The 18,284-nt window shown below is 54.4% G+C and overlaps 2 protein-coding genes across 6 annotated transcripts in view; one reads left to right on the top strand and one right to left on the bottom strand.

Annotated features, from left to right (window-relative positions):
• The window catches only part of FAM110A (family with sequence similarity 110 member A), a 147,485-nt gene that overhangs the window by 90,404 nt on the left and 38,797 nt on the right, over positions 1-18,284 (top strand). Inside the window, exons 3-4 of one of the 4 annotated variants that reach the window (XR_006703273.1) lie at positions 12,902-12,957; positions 15,290-16,514. The exons of 1 other annotated variant lie outside the window; for it this stretch is intronic. The gene's annotated coding sequence lies outside the window, so the exon portion shown is untranslated. Of the gene's footprint in view, positions 1-12,901; positions 12,958-13,676; positions 14,486-15,289; positions 16,515-18,284 lie in introns of those variants that run through there. 2 more of the 4 variants (XR_006703274.1, XM_045445035.1) reach the window with 2 other exon arrangements.
• On the bottom strand, positions 1,289-17,198 carry SLC52A3 (solute carrier family 52 member 3). Of its 2 annotated transcripts, none has more exons than XM_045445028.1 (6): positions 17,112-17,198; positions 11,536-11,632; positions 6,161-6,786; positions 4,643-5,148; positions 2,853-2,976; positions 1,289-2,351 (listed from the first exon to the last, which is right to left on the bottom strand). In XM_045445028.1, the coding sequence occupies exons 3-6, from the start codon at positions 6,725-6,727 to the stop codon at positions 2,139-2,141; spliced, it is 1,410 nt and encodes a 469-aa protein (XP_045300984.1). In that variant the 5' UTR covers positions 6,728-6,786; positions 11,536-11,632; positions 17,112-17,198; the 3' UTR covers positions 1,289-2,138. The 2 variants fall into 2 exon arrangements, with proteins under 2 accessions (XP_045300984.1, XP_045300983.1); XM_045445027.1 differs by lacking the exon at positions 17,112-17,198 and adding an exon at positions 12,190-12,242.

An 18,284-nucleotide genomic window follows, 5' to 3' on the forward strand; every position in this document is an offset into this window, starting at 1 on the left:
CAGGCTCCAGGCTCCGAGCTGTCAGCACAGAGCCCGACGCGGGGCTCGAACTCACAAACTGTGAGATCGTGACCTGAGCTGAAGTCGGACGCTCAACCGACTGAGCCACCCAGGTGCCCCAAGATAGGAATTTCTGTCTCCTGCAGATAAAGACAGCTAGCCCAATTGCCAGGTGAATTCAGGAAGAATTGTGACAAACGGGGCCGTCTAGTACCCTTCCTTGAGGACTAGTTATCGTCTGAGAACATGGAGGTCGTAGGCCCGTATCTGCTGGAGGATATAAAAGGGTGGGGTTCCTGCCTTTGCAATCTCTTCAGCGGATTGTCTGATGTGCGCCACAGTCTGGTTTAATGCTTATTCAGTAATATAACTGTTTTCTTTCTCTGCCGCTTTTGTGGAGAGCTTTTCTGATTGGTGGGAGATTTTTAAATTAAAAAAAAATTCCAGTTTTAGAGAGAGAGAGAGAGAGCGTGCATGGGTGGGAGAGAGGGGCAGAGAGAGAGAGAGAGAGAGAGAGAGAATCTCAAGCAGGCTCCACACTCAGCATGGAGCCTAATGGTGGGACTCGATTCCACGACCCTGGGATCGATCATGACCTGAACTGAAATCAACAGTCAGATCCTCAATCAACTGAGCCACCCAGGCATCGCAGTGGGAGATTTTGTTTCAAATGTTGTCTCCAGTACCTTCCAATGTCTTTCTACGGAGGACTGGTTGAATAAATTTGGTACCCCCACACGACGGGATACGATGTGGTCGTAGGAAAGAACCAGAACCTTCTCTCCATTTTCATTGTTGAGTGAAAGGTACAAGGTACACAGTAGTTTAGTACTTTTTCTGTAAAAAGAGTCTGTATTTGCATTTGCATAATCTCTGTAAGAGTGAAAAAGAAAATAAAGTGCGTGCGTGCGTGCGTGTGTGTGTTGAGGGGAACCGGGGCAGATGAAGGAGAGGAGAGATGGGATTTTTTTGCTGAACATCATTTTATATTTTCTGACTTTTGAAACATGCGACTATATTATCTATTCAAAATAAATTAAAGGGAGGGCCGGTGGCAAGCAAGCAAACCACTGAAGAAAAGAAGTCTCAGGACCGGACATTCTCTAAGCCTTTGATTCTGTTCGTTTCTGAGCTTAGCCTTGACCTTAGAACTGAAAACTGATTATATTGATTTTAGAGGGCTGATCTTAGTTTAAAAGCAGGGAATGTCTCTCTAAAAAAAGAAAAAAGAAAACAAAATAATAAGCGGGTAGCTGATGCACTCCTCCCCAGCTGAGAGAGCTGCTTCCCAGGGTTCTCGGGTCCAGTTCTCAGCCTTGGTGGCTGGGGGAGGGGAGGGGACTCACTTGAGAGGTTTGGCATAGCCCCCACCCCCCCATGTCTCTGCCTCCTAGAAGGTCACTTGCTTTCCAAGAAGCCGGACTTCTTGAGTCAGGAGCGGTGACAGGAAGGGTATGTGGGGCACAGTGTCCATCCACATTGGGAACTGGGGAGTCAAGATGCCCCAAGATCCCACCATTAGCCAGGGGTCCTTTTACAAGCTCCTCTGTGAGAATAATAGGGAAAAGGACACCGGGCAGGGGTCGTCTCTCAACCCTCCTGGCCACTTCTCCGTTGTGTTGATGTGCACTTAACTTCCCTTGGGCGTCAGGTCAGGAAATGGCCAATGCTGGGCGCTTCTTCCCTTTATCCCTGTGCTCCGCCTGTGAGGTAGGTGCTATTTATCATGGTCCCCATTTTAGGAAACTGAGGCACAGAGAAATAAGTGACGTCACACCGCTTGTGAGGGCTGGCTCGCCCTCTCTGCGGTTCCCCTTCGGACACCCCTGAGCCTGCCTCCGGCCGGGTGCTGCAAATCCGCCGTCGCTCAAGAGCCCGCGGGAGTTCTGAAACGGAACTGCAGGCACCGCGACCCAGCATTGGGGGCAGGGCTGTGCTTTGCCTTTCCAGGCCCCGTGGGAGGCCCGTGGCTTTCTCCCCCGCTCCGGAGCGGAGTCTGCGTGGATGTGTAGGGACTCGGGCTCTGCCCCCCGGCTCCCCGCCACTTGCCCTGTGGCCTGGGCTGCGTGCCTTGCCCAGGTTTCCAGTGTTAGTAACGGGAGCGGGTCAGGGTCATGTAACGGACCGCGCCAGGAGTCCTAGGTGGGGCACTGCAGGCTGCAGAAGTCGGCGGACGAGAAGAGCCTGAACACGTTGACCAGCGGGAACATGAGCACAGCCCCGAGGAGGGAGCCCAGCTGCACCGCCGCCCCACACCACAAGAGGGCGCTGCGGCTGCGGTCACGCAGGATCACGCCCAGCATCACCTTGACGTAGCTCAGGCAGCCGATGAACAGCACCCAGGAGGCCACCTGTGGGTACAGGGCAGGGGAGAAGGGTGCTTGTAGGGCGACCTAACGGGCCTAAGGGAACCCCAGGGAATAACCTCCGAGTTGAGTAGAGCCTTTGGGGGTGACCCTCTAGGGCTAAGGGGGCCCCCTGACTTGACACACATGCCCAGGGCAAAGGAGAACCCAATAGCCTTTATGTCCCCCCATAACCAAGTCAAGGGCGTCTGGGAGAAGGCCACTGCTGACAGACGCATGGCCGTCCACATGGCAGGAAGGGTGCGGCATTCAGGGGAGAGGCTGGACTGTCACCTTGGACCAGCCACCTCACCTTCCTAAGCCTCTGTTCCCAAATGAGAAGCATCCCTCCCCTGCCCAACCCCACCTGGGGCTTCCTCGGGGAGCAGGCCCAAAGCCTTTGGTCAGTGGAAAGGGCCTTGGCTAGGTGAGGCGGGGGAGGGGGGGTGGTGGGGGGTGGTGGGAGGGGGGTGGGGTGGGGAGCAGCTCCACAGGCCAGGTACTTACAATGAGGACTTCTCCACCCCAGTGGCCCTGCATGAGGGGGCAGGGGCTCATCACGGCCATGGCCATGTTGTAGGCCCCGAAGCCAGTCCCGAGCACTGTGAGGACGCCCAGGAATGGCAGAGACCTAGGGCAGAGTAGGGGGGAAGGATGGAAGAGATGGCAAGCCTGACCCCTGCCGCCTCCACCCCGGGGGGGGGGGGGGGGAAGGTCAGCGTCTCCGGGGTTAGAGGTCAGATCCACGTGGAAACTTCCAGGCCACCTGGCTCAAGGGGGTCAGTGAGGTTCCTGAGGGGCAAGACTGGCCTAAGTCACCCTGAACGTTAACAGCAGGGGAAACAGAATGGACTCTGGTGCTACAGGGACCTGATTTCGGATCCCACTTCCCACTTGAGCTGTAAGACTGGTCTCTGAGCCCGTCTCCTCCCCTAGGAGATGAGTGTCGCAGGCCTGTGGGGGCCTGTGGGGCAGAGTGTGCCGGGCCTGGCCCTGGGCCCCGCCCGGTATTTTATCTGCTGTCATTTCCTCCTGCAACATTCCCAACCTGGGCCAGGAAGCCGGCCCACTAGAAGGTGGCTTTGATCACAGCACTGGCACAGCAGGGGGTGTTGTGAGACCTCAGCTGACCCCTTCCCTTCCGGCTTCATCTACCCTGGTCTACAACGTGTGGTTGGCCTGATCTAGAGGCCCTGGTGGCCTTCCAGGTAGGCTCTGGGTGTGACAACTGAGGACACCATCCTTCGTTTGAGGTCGTCGCCCCTGCGACCTCCCTGCCTACGCTCTTCACGACACCAAGACCCGTCTGTGGTCCTGAGTGAGAGCGGAGGGTCTGCCCCTGCCTCTGAGGACACTTTCTGCTGGAAGATTCTTGGAGCCCCTGGCTTTCAGATTCGGTATTTCTAACATTCTGGGTGTCTCACATCCCGCAGATCTGTGGCTTCTGCTCCTGCTTCATCAGAAATCTCCAGTCTCCCGCCACAGTTGTAAGCCCTAAGGGAGGACGTTCAGCTCTCTGGCAATCTGACCTTTTCTGACGCTATTCCCATTCTCCCTTCTTCCTGGGCCGAGGGAGGTGGGTGTGAGCAGGTCGGAGAGGACCGCCAGGATGGGCAGGGCGGAGTGGTGGGTGGGAGGTTGTGGGACTCTAAAGTTCCCTGACTCCAAAGCCTGTGTCTCCTACCGACGTCTGAACCCCCCATGGTGGAACCACCGAGGTTGCTTGACTAAATTTGGCAATCTCAAGCCCCAATCTAGACTGGCTTAATCTGCATTTTATCAACTTGCCTAGCCATTCTTCCAGAACTGCAGCTGTAAAGGAGCCAGCAGGAGCTGGAGGCAGGAGAACAGGGCTGAAATCCTGGGAATTAGACCCTTTCTCTGAGCCCCGGGGCTTCTATTTGTACATGGGAACCTCAGCTCCTGCCTGCCCATTCCTTCTCAAGGGCCAATGTCAAGGCAAGTCAGCACTTACATTGGACCTGCCATGTGCAGGCACTGCTCTAAAATCTTTACAAAATTAGCTTCTCTTATGCTCCCGGCCACCCTAGGAGGTAGAACTATTATCACCCCCATTTTGCAGATAAGTACCCTTGAGGCACAGGGAAGCGGAGTGACTTATCCAGGATCACAGAAGCTAGGACGTGACGGAGTTGGGATCTGAACCCAGGCCGTCAAGCCCTAGAAACTGTGTTCTTAACCACTATACGTAGAGCCTGATAGGTGGGGTTTGGAATCCTGACTTCTGGAACGAAATTTGCCCCAACAAGAGTTCCCCAGGACCAGGTGGGACGGACCTGTGAGGCAGGAACATGGAGAGGAAGCAGGCAAGAGGGTTGGCCATGGAGCTGAGGGTGGCAGACAGGTGGTAGGCAATGGGGCCGTAGGACAGGCAGGAGTAGGTCTGCACGGAGGGCAGCACGCCGTTGGTGAGCGCGTTTACAAAGGCCACCAGGATGTAGATGAAGGTCAGGTGGGCTGGGTGGTGGGGGGCCGTTTTCTCCTCTGGATGCCCCTGGGCCTTGCTGTTGTCCCTTGGCCCTGGGGGGCCCAGGTCCTCCCCTTCCCGTGGCCGGATGGAGTGGAGGGTGACCTGGGAGGTGAGGAGGTCTTCTATGGAAGATTCCCTGGGTCTGGGCTGCCGCTGGAGGACAAAGAAAGCGGCCAGGCAGCAGGCCATCATGAAGGAGAGGAGGAGGAAGAAGACCAAAGGCGAGAAGTTGGCCGGCAGGTGGCGACTTTCCAGATGGACCGCGGAATGTGCCGTCCCGGCAAGGTCAGACGCAGAAGTGCTGTTAGCTCCCTGGGGAAAGACACAACAAGGCTCAGTCGGATCCGCGGGGGATGTCAGGGCACAGGTAACAACAATGTTAATAATAACGTACAATAAATAGCATGCATTGTTAATAAGGGATGAATGACATAACACATAACTCCTAAGGTAATGATAAATAACTGCTCACGAGGTCTGACGGCTCCCTGGGGACCAGCCCTTTGCCTGGGTCAGAACGGTCTGTCTTACCCGAGGGCCATAGGGAGTGCGTGGCAAAACCAGTCCACATGAGTCCACTTGATTCTTTCTGACTTAGGAGCTCCGCCTTTTCCCACACTACCGCCTGCCAAGGGCTGCCAGCCACAGATGTGTTCTGAGGAGGGGCAGCGTCACCCAAAGTCGCCCTGTGGGAAGGTGGCCTGGTGTGGCCCAATCCCTCTCTCGCTTTTTCTTTTAAAGCTTTTAAGTCCTCTCCAGGCCCAACGTGGGGCTCGAACTCACAACCCGGAGATCAGGAGTCGCGTGCCCTACCGACTGAGCCCGCCTGGCGCCCCACGGCCAAATCGCTTTTCAAGAGATAACCCATGGACACCTAGATTTACGTGTGGGACATTTCAAACGTTTAAATGTCTTCAACCAAGTCAAACAGTCAAAGTCAAACGCTTGCAGGGTACGGCCGCCTGGGGCCACTGGTCTGCGCCCGGTGATGAACTGCTGTGGTTTGGGCAACACCGGGTGCGTGTGAGGTGTCTAAGTCTGACATGTGAAACAACACGAAGCCGTGGCTAAAGCCTACGGTTCTTGGCCCTGGCCGTACCTTAGCATCACCCAGGGAATTTTGAGGAAATACACGTTCACAGTCCCGATTTTGCAAGCTAGGAACGCAAAAAGCTCTGAAAGTGAGCTCCCCCGGGGGCAGGTGATGCGAGAACGCAGCCGGGTCAAGGACAGCGGTCTGCCCAGCATCTAGGAAGCACGAGCCCCCCCGCGCGGCCCGGTCTGTGATCGGTCACAGAGCGCGGCCATGGGAAATGTCGGGTACCTGGGGGAAGACAGTCTTCCTGGTGGTCTCGGCGCTTGGGGTGGTTTCTAACGGCTTAGTGACATTGACACAGGTAGTGAGACCCGAGCCCTGGGCAAGAGCCACCAGCGCAGGCAGGAGGCCGCTGAGCCCTTCGCCCACGAAGAAGGTGGTGAGGTAGTGGGCGGGCAGCCGGCTCATGAAGGGCAGGAAGGTGACCGACGAGGTGCAGTCCACCAGGGCCAGGAAGAAGGTGAGGACCATGAAGGCGATGCTGTGGGGGCCGTCCAGCACCCAGGGAGTGACATTCCAGAGGAAGGCGAAGAGGGTACAGGTGACGGTGCCCACGCCCAGCACGGTAAAGATGACGGGCACCTCCGAGAGGCAGCCAGGCTGGAAGTGATGGAGCAGGGTGACCAGGAGGGGGCCGATGTTGGCCAGCTGGATGATCACCGTGAGGTAGGAGGGGAGATACCACCCCTCGGGCAGCTCCGTCACCAGCAGGGGCAGCTCGACCCAGAGCCCGTTGATGGCCACCCAGGAGCCCAGCCCGAAGGTGCAGACCAGCAGGTGTATCAGGAGGGGCATGGCGATGTCTGCCCCGTGCCGAACGAAGCCGCCACCTCCCGGATCGGCCTGCGGCGGGGCTGCCGGAGAAAAACATGAGGTGAGCGAGACGTCAGGGTCGCCATCGGTGACGAGACAGTGCCGTGGAGCCCAGGTGTTTCCTGATCTTTCCCCTTCTCCTGAACGAGTTGGCTCTTCGTGATAGGAAAACGGACGCATTCTTTGAGGGCTAACCTTTCCAGAGGGGAAAGCCTCCCTAACAGTGGCTCGTCATTCCAGAGGCCGCCAGAGAGAAGTTTGACACATTGAATCGCACCGCTATTGCATCAAAGCAAGCAAACAACAAACCAAGCACCCTCTTCAAAGAAAAAGGAAAGAAAAGAAAAGGAGAAAAGAAAAAAAAAAGGGAATCGAGGACAGTGACCGTCCTGACCTCATCGTTGGAATGAGATGCAAATATGTTAATGAGTTAATGCGTCTTAAACAGTGCCTGAGGCCCAGTAAGGGCATAGGCACCATTTCGGAGAGAAATGTTGATTGGGCCAGTCACCTCCTTTTGTGGATGGGCGGGGTCCGGGGAGGTGGGATTTGGAGCTTGTCTCCTGCAGCATTTGGCCTCCTAACCCCCATGGGAACCCAGGCCTGATCCCTCAGTCCCTCCCTCTTCACATGTCAGTCTTTCTTGTTCTTCTAGAAGGGGCAGAAGCATCTCTGTGGCCATGCCTCACCCGGGGAAATTCCCCACACCTCAGCGGCTCCTTTCCGGGTTCCCACACACAGATCTGACTCTCGGGCCCCAGATGAACTCTCTCCTTCCTTCCTCCACTGAGGGAAGCCAATCCTGGAGCAGAGGGCAGTCCGACCTGCTTTCCGTCCCACCCCACCACCTCCTTTCTGGAGGCCTGAGGCAGGTGGCTTAAGCTCTGGCCTCTCACCTGCTGAGGCCAGCCTAACAGCCTGGAACAGGCCTGGCTCGAGGCAAGCCGAGAGGACCCACGGAGAGAAGCTCCAGGCAGCTGTCGCCTGGAGAGGACCTCTCTCACGGGTCTGTTGTGCCCAGCTTCTCGGCCGCTCACTCCCACCTGAGACCAGAATGTGGTCCAGGACGGGCAGAATCTCACTGCGACAAAGCTGCCCTACACCAACTCAGGCAGAATTCTGTCTACGATCGGTGAACTGATATGGAAGGACAAACAGGGAGAGGTTGAATGATACTCCAAGGCAAATGGCTGCTGCCTCCCATGAGTCCCTTTTCCTTTCTTCTTTTGTTGTTACAGAGACCAGATTTTCGGTTGGGCAAACAGCCACCAAGCTACAAGAGTACAGGGGCGCCTGGGTGGCTCAGTGGGCTGAGCGTCTGACTTCGGCTCAGGTCATGATCTCATGGTTCGTGGGTTCGAGCCCCGCGTCGGGCTCTGTGCTGACAGAGCTGGGAGCCTGGAGCCTGCTTCGGATTCTGGGTCTCCCTCTCTCTCTGCCCCTCCCCTGCTCACACTCTGTCTCTCTCTCAAAAATAAATAAACGTTAGAAATTAAAAAACAAAAAGCTACAAGGGTATACTTCTCAGCCTCCCTTGCAGCGGTGCATGGCCATCTAATCGAGGCCAGACCGATGAGGCTGTGAGAACTTTGAGAAGTCTCCTTAAAGATGAGGGGGTGTACCTTCCTGCTTTTCCTCCATCCTGCTGTCTGGAATTCGGGTGTGATGCCCAGAACTCCAGCAGCCGTTTTGCACCAAGAGGGATGGTGTGGGGGCTAGAGGGAGACTAGACTTCAAGACTTTGTGGCACAAAGCTGCAGAACCAGTCCTGTTCTGCCTGCCACTGAACTATTTTGTTTGTTCAGTGTTGTTTACATTGTAAGTAAGCTTTCCTCTTGTTTAAGCTACTCACATTATATATAGCAAAACAGTGGCCAAGCGGACAGACATAGATGTTCAAGGATATATCAGACTGGTTATAGTAGCCAGAAACTAACATTTATCTCCTTTATTCTGAATGTCCCAACTCAGAAGCTCTGGTCTTGCCCTAACGGGAATTTGATCAAAAACCAAAACCAAACGTTGGTTGTTGAAATACACCTTAAAGAGGCATTGACAAGTTACGAGTAAACTCGGGGGCAAACATCTTCCAGAGAAATGCAAAGAGATGGATGAATGGAGGGAGAAAGAGAGAGAGAGAGAGAGAGAGAGAGAAAACAAAGAGCCTTAATATGGGATTTGATGCCAAGAGTATAAATTAAGCCGCTGAGTCATTTCATATTGATAGGTACTGCACTCCACAGCGGAGTCAAAACAGTAGCAAACGTCTGTATTCTGAGTAACATTCCCCCAGAGTCTCAGACACGCCAGCAGAAACGGACAGAAACAGTCAACGGTCGACGGTGCGGTGTTGATTCACTGCTCTGGGCCTTGACCGCAGAAGGTAGTGTAAAATAAACAAAGGATATAGAGGAGGCAATAAACGATATTTCTAATAAAGAGGAAAGAAGTCAATAATTAAAGGCAGGAGGTGGATTTGCTAAAGAAAGATGGTTACTTGTATCATCTGAAAAGCTATTAAAATAACGAGAGAGTTCAGCAAGCTGTCCAGCTACACGTTCATTCACACCTGTGGTTTTCCTGCATAGAACCAGTCAGAAAATCTGACTTGCTATGGTACTCCTTTGGGAAAAAGAAACAAAGCTAGATCTCCTTCTTACTTCCTATTCCCGACGCCTGAGAAAGGAATTCCAGCTGGATCAAATATTTAAATAGTTTTTAAATGAAAAGTAGAATATTAAGTGTAAAATCACAAAATTCTATTCCTGAAATCGTTATCACACTGTGTTGACTCACTTGGATTTAATTTTTTGAAAGAATCGTTAAATATATATAACAGATATAAAATCAAATATATCAGTTTTTCCATTAAGTGCAAAAATCACGAAATTCTATTCCTGAAATCATCATTGTACTGTATGTTTAACTAACTTGGATTTAAAGAAAAAAATGTGTTAAAAAAAAAAAAAAAAGAATAAAGAAACCCAAAGAAAATATAGGCAGAGGGAACAGCTTGTGCAAATGTCCTGGGGGCAGGAATGAGCCTGGGCCAGTGCGGCTGGAGCAGTGGGCTTGATGGGGAGATGAGAGCAGATAGGCAGGTAAGGAGCCTGAATTTCATTCATGTGCACTAGGTTCTACGCACCGAAAGACTGAATCCCTACACCCCAGAGCCGAGTTCTCTGGGTTCTGTAATTTGAGGGAAGTGATTTAGTCCCACAAGTCTCTTCTCTTGGCCAGAAAGCAGTTATGATGGTGGAATGGCCCAGCCTAACCCATCTCCTGCGTCGCTCTCCTGCCCTGGCCTACTTTCAGCACATACCGGGAGACACTGATGGGGGGTGTGGCCATCAGTGAAATGAGTCAGGGGCGGAGTCGGGGAGAATGTCCTAGGCAGAGGGAACTGCACGTGCAGAGTACCCTGTTGTTTCAGAGTACTAAGGAGTGGCTCAGAGGGAGTATGCTGGGGAATTTTTTAAAAGCCCTTATCTCTCTTTTCTCTTTTTCTTATAGTGACCTTGCAGTGCGGTGCGTTCATTCAACCAGTATTTACTGGGCACTTGCTGTGAAACACTGAGCAAGTCAGCAGTGATGAGGGCTGTGGGAGGGGAGCAGAGCTGGGAGGGCGGCATTCCTATCCGGGATTGTCAGGGGGAACATGAAGGAAATGTGAGAGTGAGCGCTGCCAGGGGAGAGCAGTGCAGGGGGCGGGCACAGCAAGTGCAAAGGCCCTGGGGTGGGGCCTCACCTGCCAGGTCCCAGAAACAGCTCTGGGTGTTGGGAGAACCAGGAGGCCAGTGTGGGAGGAGATGGGCAGGTCACACAGGGCCCTGGAGGCAAGAGTTTAGGTGTTTTCTCTGAGCCCAAGTCTCCCTTCCTGGGCAGAGGGAGGACCGGCTGTAATTTCGTTTTACCCTAATCACGCTGGCTGTTGTGAAGAGAGTCATGTGGGGCCGGGGCAGGTGTAGGAACGAGACCTGCCAAATAGGTTAATTATCAGGAAGCTGGTGGAGGAATCCAGGCAAAAAGAGACAGTAATGATAACAGTAATGAGAACCGTAACAACAGCCATCATCTACTGGCCAAGTGCTTTACACACAGTCTCCATCAAATCCTCTCCACAATCCCGAGGTAGGCAGGATGACCACCCCCCCACTTCATAAATGAGTTAACCGTGGCTCAGAAGAGCAAAGTAATGTGCCCGGGGTCACCCAGCGGGGTCAGCTGGGAGCTGGGGTTTGAACCGAGGCGCGTCTGACCGTCACGGCCTGAGCAGAGCCCCGGAGGCAGGGGGATCGTGAAGATGTGGCAGGGGCCACACTGAGCAGGATCCCTTTCCACTCGCCCCCGGGCCTCCCCACCGCGTGGGCCGGGCCGGGGAGAAACGGGGTGCCAGCCTGTTAGAACCTGAGACAGACTCCAAGGCCTGGCTACTTCCTGGGGCCCCATCAGCGACTGTGGGAGAACAGAACCCCAAGGCTTTGAATGAGACTCTTCAGGCTCAGTCCCCTCCATGACACGTGGGCACAGAGGTACAGAAGCCAGGAGTGTCCCCCTCCCCCCCCCCCCCAAGAGGTCTCTTTCCTTCAAAGTTTTGCAGCGGAAGCTGAGAGTCCTAGGCCCAGGGGGGTGCAGGGGGTGGGGGTAGGGGGCCAGTGTACCCTCAGTGTGTGGCTGGGCCACCCTCTGCCCCACCAGGAGGGAAAGGCCCTGGCGGTGCTTGCCCACACCGTGTCCCCCCCCCATCCCCCCCATCTCAGGTTGTGGTGGGCGTCAGGGCCTGTGCTCACCCGCTGTGTGTCCTCAGGCCAGCTGCTCACCCTTTCTGGGGCCTGGTTTTTCCATCTAAGAAAGGGGGCGGGGATGGGCCTGTTCTGTGGGACTTGGCTGACAGGGAGGAAGGGAGGAGATAATGGGAGCCCAGCAGGCCGGCTGGCAGAGACTTCCAGCTCCCTTCCTCCTCCTCCTCCTCCTCCTCCTCCTCCTCGGGGCCTCCCAAGAGGCTGACCTTGGTCAAGCAGCCTCCCCTCCGTGCTCATCCCAACCCCCAGCCCTCCTGCCAGGCTGGTGAGGCTCCAGCGCAACCTGGCAGGAATGGCCGTCTAGACTTCCCCAGCGGCGTGTTCATGCAGCCGGGCAGAGGTCGGTGGGGGGGCCCAGTCTTTTGGCCCGGGGAGGAGGGGGCTGGAGTCCACCGGGCGTCCCAGCTGGGCTCCCGGCTCCGACGGACCGCAGAGGGAGAAGCCCTTCGTTCCTCCTATCCCTCTGGCCTCCAACCCAGCAGTCTGAAACTGGGGGGGGGGGGGGGGGGGGAAGCTACAGGCCACTGGCTGTCCCCGGATAAGTGCCCCCCCCCCCCCCGCTCAGGGTCCCGTGTCAGCCGGCCCTCGGTAGAGGCAGCCGTGCCCTCAGAGGCCCGAGCCGCCCAGTTTCTGCCGGCTTACCTGCAGGTCCCGGTCCCAAGTGACTCTGGCTGGGAGGGGCGGAGGCGGCCGGGTTAGTATTAACCTGCCCCGCCCAGCCCAGCGGAGGGGGAGGGGGAGGGGCGGGGGGGGGAGGGGGGCGGGGCTGTCGGCTGCACCAAGAGCCTACTGTGTGTCTGGAGCCCGGCCCGGCCACCCTGATCCTGAAGATCCCGATGACCCCGCGGGCGCAGCAAAGGGCTCACATTCTCGGGCGCTTACCGCCATCCACATTTTATGAGGGTTGACCCCGAGAAGGCAGAAGACCTGCCCAGGCTGCCTCTGGCCTTGCCCCAGGGCCACCGTAATTCCTGTCACTCCAGGGGCAGGGCTCCCTGGAGCCCAAACTCCTGGTGCGAATAGTGGAGTTTAAGCAAGTCACTTGGAAAGTGGGGGTGTTAACAGCGCCCTCCTCATGGGGCAGAAATCCTGACAGGCAGTGTGTGCTGCCTCTGTGCCAGGCACCGAGCTTGACATGATTCCGTGTATCTACTCTTCACAGCCTTTTGAGGCGGGGCTACCATCGCAATCCCACTTTACAGATGAGGAAACAGAGGCCCCGAGAAGTCAAGAGCCAAGCAAAATCACGACCGACAAATAACCGCTCTGCCATAGTGCAGTCGTTCGTATCTGATGAAACCTTTCAGGGATCCTAGGTCGCGGGCAGGCAATGCTTTTATTTCCTACTTTACAGGTGGGGAAGCTGAGACTCCAAAGAGGTTCAGCGACTGGCTCAAGGTGTCCTGGCTGGTAAGCGTGAGGTCATATTCGAACCCAACTCACACGCCCGGATGGCTGGAGTGGGGGGTGGGGCCGGGTGGGGTGGGGAACGTATGGCCCAGGGCTTGGGGCTTGTACGTTTGTCATTGCCTGTTGACTTCTGCTGGGAATTCTGACCTGCTTTTTGCTGTGTTCTCGGAGACATTCAATTGCTCAAGAGAGCAATCACTCTCCAGGCAAAAGCTTGGGAGGAGAGGTGAGCAGACTCCCCTCCCCCTCTCGGCTGGCAGGGGCTAAGGAACCATTTGGGTTGGAGGACACAAGAATGTGCTTCCTGGGGGGCCTCCACCGGGACGCTGCTCCTGTCCCCTCCTCTGATGCTCCTTTCTGACTCCAACCATTCTCCCTTCAGTTGGATCCGCATCCCTGCTGGTGTGGTTTCACTTCCTGCCACACCATTGGGGCCTCTTAGGGTATTTTTGTTTTCCATTTAAAAATATCTTCAGGGGCACCTGGGTGGCTCAGTCGGTTTAAGCGTCCGACTTCCGCTCAGGTCACGATCTCGTGGTCTGTGAGTTCGAGCCCCGCGTCGGGCTCTGTGCTGATGGCTCAGAGCCTGGAGCCTGTTTCTGATTCTCTCTCTCTCTCTCTCTCTCTCTCTCTGCCCCTCCTCCGCTTGTGCTCTGTCTCTCAAAAATAAATAAATGTAAAAAAAAAAATTTTTAATGTCTATATTATCAACCTTCAAGGACTCCCTCTTGCTCGCTAAATTAAGAAAAATGCCCATGCCTCACATTTCTGTCCCTTCTCAGCTGGGACCAATAAACCTTGACAATTTTATCACTTGCTCTTTCTTATATGTAGCCAGAACTGCTTACCATTCTCTAAGTATTTATAGTACATCGAAGCCACCAAAATTTCCATATGAATTCTTCTATTAGAATACCCTTTCTGTCCCATCTCTGGCACAACCCTATCTGTAATTTCAAAGCCAATCTCGAATGTTATCTCCTCCAAAGAAACCTTTCCAGATATCTGTTTCTAATATAACCACTATACATTGGGAGCTTAATAAATGTTTGTTGCATATGTAGCCAGGGCACGGGGGTGCAAAACAGATCCGGTTCTGCCACACGGGCTGTCGATAAAATCCAGAGGCAGAGAGACGAGTAGAGGTGAAACAAGAAAGGAATTGATTTCAGCAAGGCCAACACCGGAAAGACAGAGGACGAATGTGTCAAAGACAGTTTCCAAAGTGCCGAAAATACTTCCAGGTCTATATGAGGAAGGTGCGGGACAAAGGGGGTGGATCCCTGCAGGTGGGCAGTGAAGGTCAAATCGCTCCTCCTCCTGCTAGCTCAGGGTGTCCTTGTGGCTGGAGGGGACAGTTTCTGTTCCCAGCAGGGGATGCTCTGCCCACCTGGCAGAGACCAGCTGGAAAGAACCCTAGTGAAAAGTCTGAGGTCAGGACGGAGACAACTGAAGCCCCTCTTTCACATGCACGAATGGATGAACCCCAACCAAAATATTCTCCCTTTCCTTGTCATCTCCAGATATTTTTACAGCCTCGGTTGTTTAATTAAGACTGTTATTGGGGCGCCTGGGTGGCTCAGTCAGTTTAGCATCGGACTTCAGCTCAGGTCATGATCTCGTGGTTTGTGAGATCGAGCCCGGAGTCGGGCTCTGTGCTGACAGCTCAGAGCCTGGCTCCTGCTTGGATTCTGTGTCTTCCTCTCTCTCTGCCCCTCCCCCCACGCATGCGTGCACGCGCTCTCCCTCTCTCTCAAAAATAAACCAACTTAAAAAAAAAAAAAAAAAGACTTACTATTATAGGGGCACCTGGGTGGGTGGCTCAGTCAGTTGTGCTTCCGACTTCGGCTCAGGTCAGGATCTCACGGTTGGTGAGTTCGACCCCCCTGTTGGGCTCTGTGCTGACAGTGTGGAGCCTACTTGAGATTCTGTCTCTCCTTCTCTGCCCCTCCCCACTCTCTTCCTCTCAAAATAAATAAGTAAACTTAAAAAAAAAAAAAAAAAAAGACTGGTAGTATCTTTTGTGGGAGCAATTTTAGGTTTACGGAAAATGTCCCACCCGCATTCTTTACAGAGTGGGGCATACGGCCGACTGCTTTCTGAGGCTTGCCTTTTCTACCAAGTATCTCAGAGATCTTGCTATAGCCTGCACATCCAGACCCTCATTCAGTGGCTTCAGTCACTGAGCAACTTTTATTAAGTGCCAGTGAAACCGGCGCTTTCCAATAAAGTCTCCGCTTCTGATCTGAAAACAAGGCTAAGTTATTGTTGTCCTGCGTTCAGAGTAGAGGGAAGCGAACTGTAACCCAAAGCCTGTTTCTTTCCACAACAGACTGCCTGCTTCTAAAGGGCAATTAGCCTAGGGAATATACCATGGGGCCTTGTCACCGCCTCTCATAGATGAACTCTCTCTGATGCGCAACTCACAAGACATTTGTGTAAGTGGCTTTCCAGGCACTGAGCGGCCCGCGACCTAAGGAGCGTCCTGATGGACTGCGCCTGCGCGGATCAACAACGCCCTCAACTTTACCTCCCCCTTTGTAGCTTCCAATCACATTGGTGCAGGCTCTCCCTAACATCCGGGAAAGCCTCCAGACCCCTTTTTCAGGGCAGGCAGATTTGAGATCCCACCCCCACCCCCATCTCCCGGTTAGGTGGCCTTGCAAATTAAAATCTTCTTCACTGCAAACCCGGTCTCCGTGTTCGGCTTGGGGGCCCACGGGGCCTTGGTTCCCTCATTCGGTTACACCAACAATGTCAGGCACTGGGAGAGATGCTTGGGACATAAAATTGAACAGAGGAGACAGACGAAGCCCTGGTCTTTGGAGAGCTGACCTTCTAGTGAAGCGAAGGGACAATAAATGTAGGAAGTGAGGACATTAGTGTGTTAGTCCGTAGGAAAAAAAAAGAGGGCGAGGGGAACCCGGAGTGGCGAATGCGGGCAGGCTTCGGAGTGGGGGGAGCCAGCAGAGGCACCCTGAGAGGGACAGAGTCCCAGGCTGGGGAAGGACAGGCCTACAGGTGTTCCATTATCCGACTGCCCCAGGACGAATTTGGCCCACCCCCGTTGCTGGGCCCCTGTCGTTTGCTGCGGCCGCAAACACTGGCAATACCTGCAGAATCCGCTCCCAGCAGTGAACTACAACGTGCTGAGAGAGAGATCGTCCAGTTCATTGCCTTCCAAAGGCGCTGCACGAGGACCACGAGTTTCCCACAAAGAGCTGCCCTCCGGGGCTCGTCAAACGTGTACATTCTTCTGGCAGGTCACAAGGGCGCTCACATTCCACGAGGAGCCTTTCCAGAGCGGAGATCAGCTACTCCGCCACCGGGCCCCCAGGGCAGGCGCGGGAAGGTTCACGCCTAGGTGGTGGGTGGGCAGGGCTTCCAGAACCGGTTCGTGGGGTGAATGGGTGAGGGGGTTGGAGGCGCCGCTGCAGTTACCCACGGGAGCCACCAGAGGGCGCAGGGCGCCACAACCTCCGAAGATGAACCTTCCTGGGGCATCTGAGGAATTAGGACCCTCTCTCTGGGGGGTGCGCGGGGCGTACGTGCCGGGGAGGTGGAAGGAAGGAGAGTGGGGGGAAAGGAGACGTAGGCTTCGAGGGGATTAGAGAGAGGAGCTTCTGAGAGTGCCTCTAAAGCAATCTGCTGTTTATAAGGGCCAGTCGCGTGGTGCAGCCCCATCAGAGTGAATACGATCTCTTATCTGTGAATTGAATTCAAGAGCCCAGAACAGAGCGGAGAAAAAAGCCACAGGATAAATACGGCATAATTCCATCTGTGGAAAAATTTTTCCACAAATAAATGCCACATATTCATTAGGTGTGTGTGTGTGTGTGTGTGTGTGTGTGTGTGTGTGGTGTTTATCACATATACATCCATAGGAAAAATCTAGAAGCATGAATTTCAAATTGGCAGCAATGGTTGCCTTTGGAATGGTGTGTGTGTGGAGGGGGTCAGGGAATGGGAAGGGTGATGGGGGGTGATCCAAGAGGAGTTTAGCTTTAACTGAAATATTTTAACTTTCTAGGGGTCTAAACCCTGTTAGTTGTGTAACCTAACATTAAAAAATTACTTTAAAAAAAGAAAAATGAAGAAAAAGAACTGAAAGAAACCTCGAATGCCATTTTGTGTTGCATTAATAGAGGTCTTACCTGCAGCTCAAGGGAGGTGACGGCCTCCTCTGTTCTCAGAGCACATCTGGGACCTCTTTTCTCTCTCCTGGGCTCTGTCCTGTGTGAAGAACAGGGAGAACCCAAGTGGAGGAAATTGTGGTGGCATCTGAATGGGGGCACATAGGTGAGCGTGCCCTTTACTCAGGCCGGAGTAACTGGGCTGGGAGAGGTATGTGTGACAGATGCTTTCTTGGTAACAGATTTCTGGAAGGTGCCCAGGGCAGGATTCCAGGAGTGAAGCATGGTGGAAACTCCAGCCCGGGTGGAGTAGAGAGTTCCTATCCAGTAAGTAGGGATGGCATGAGCTAATCTGGGGACTTGGGGAGTGCCTCGACCTGGAATGTCTTCAAGCCAAGGCAGCATGATGATTCCTAGGAACTAGGAATACCGAGGATGGCCTCCCAGCATCCTGTGGGAGGGTATGGGGGAGTCCCTGAAAGACGCCTTCAGTTCTGGAAAACGGTAGCTGGGAGGCCAGAAGGAGTGGGCGGGCTGAGGCTCTTTCTCCCTTTATTTGCTTTTTCTCTTTCAGTAACTGCTGATTGAGATCGGCTCTGTTCCATGCGCTGGGGATACCGCAAGGAGCATGGTCTCTAAAATGGAGGTGCTATCTTCTCTCCCAACTCCTTTTTGCTCCCACACGGCACATGCTGATCCCTTAGTAGATCCAGAATCGGGCCACTCTGCACCCCTCCACTGCCACCGCCCCCATCCAGCCCCTTCGTGTCCTGCGTGGCTGTCGCAGTATCTCTTCGCTGGCACGCTCCACTCCAGCCACACTGGTCTTCTTGCCAACCCTTCAGGTGGCAAACCTATTCCCTGCCTCAGGGCCTTTGCACTTGCCCTCTTTCCCCAGGTAGCCCCACGGCCCCTCCCTCACTTTATTCAGGTGTCTGCTCAATCTCACCCTTCAGAGGTGACCCTAAGTTAGAATTGTCTGGTCACCATCACTTTCTAGCTCCTCGTGCCTCGATAGCTTTGCTAACTGTGCCCTTGATGGTGTGTTATGTGTTCGTTGACTCATCTTGCTTTGTGTCTATTTCCCACCAGTGTCAGCTCAGCAGTGGGGGGGAGGGGGGGAGGGGGGAGGGGGGAGGGACTGTGTCTGTTTTGTTCACGGTGGAGGTCCTGGTGCCTAATTTGTGCCTGGCA

The sequence above is a fragment of the Leopardus geoffroyi genome, chromosome A3 (assembly GCF_018350155.1).
Source record: "Leopardus geoffroyi isolate Oge1 chromosome A3, O.geoffroyi_Oge1_pat1.0, whole genome shotgun sequence".
NCBI classification, from domain to species: Eukaryota; Metazoa; Chordata; class Mammalia; order Carnivora; family Felidae; genus Leopardus; species Leopardus geoffroyi.

What these genes read in the sequence shown, in the direction of transcription:
- SLC52A3 (XM_045445028.1), bottom strand. Translation starts at nt 6,727, where the DNA reads ATGCCCCTCCTGATACACCTGCTGGTCTGCACCTTCGGGCTGGGCTCC. An exon ending in GGAAGACTGTCTTCCCCCAG is followed by an intron (nt 5,149 to 6,160) that starts GTACCCGACATT and finishes GTCTTTCCCCAG; the next exon opens with GGAGCTAACAGCACTTCTGC. An exon ending in TCCATGTTCCTGCCTCACAG is followed by an intron (nt 2,977 to 4,642) that starts GTCCGTCCCACC and finishes ACTCTGCCCTAG; the next exon opens with GTCTCTGCCATTCCTGGGCG.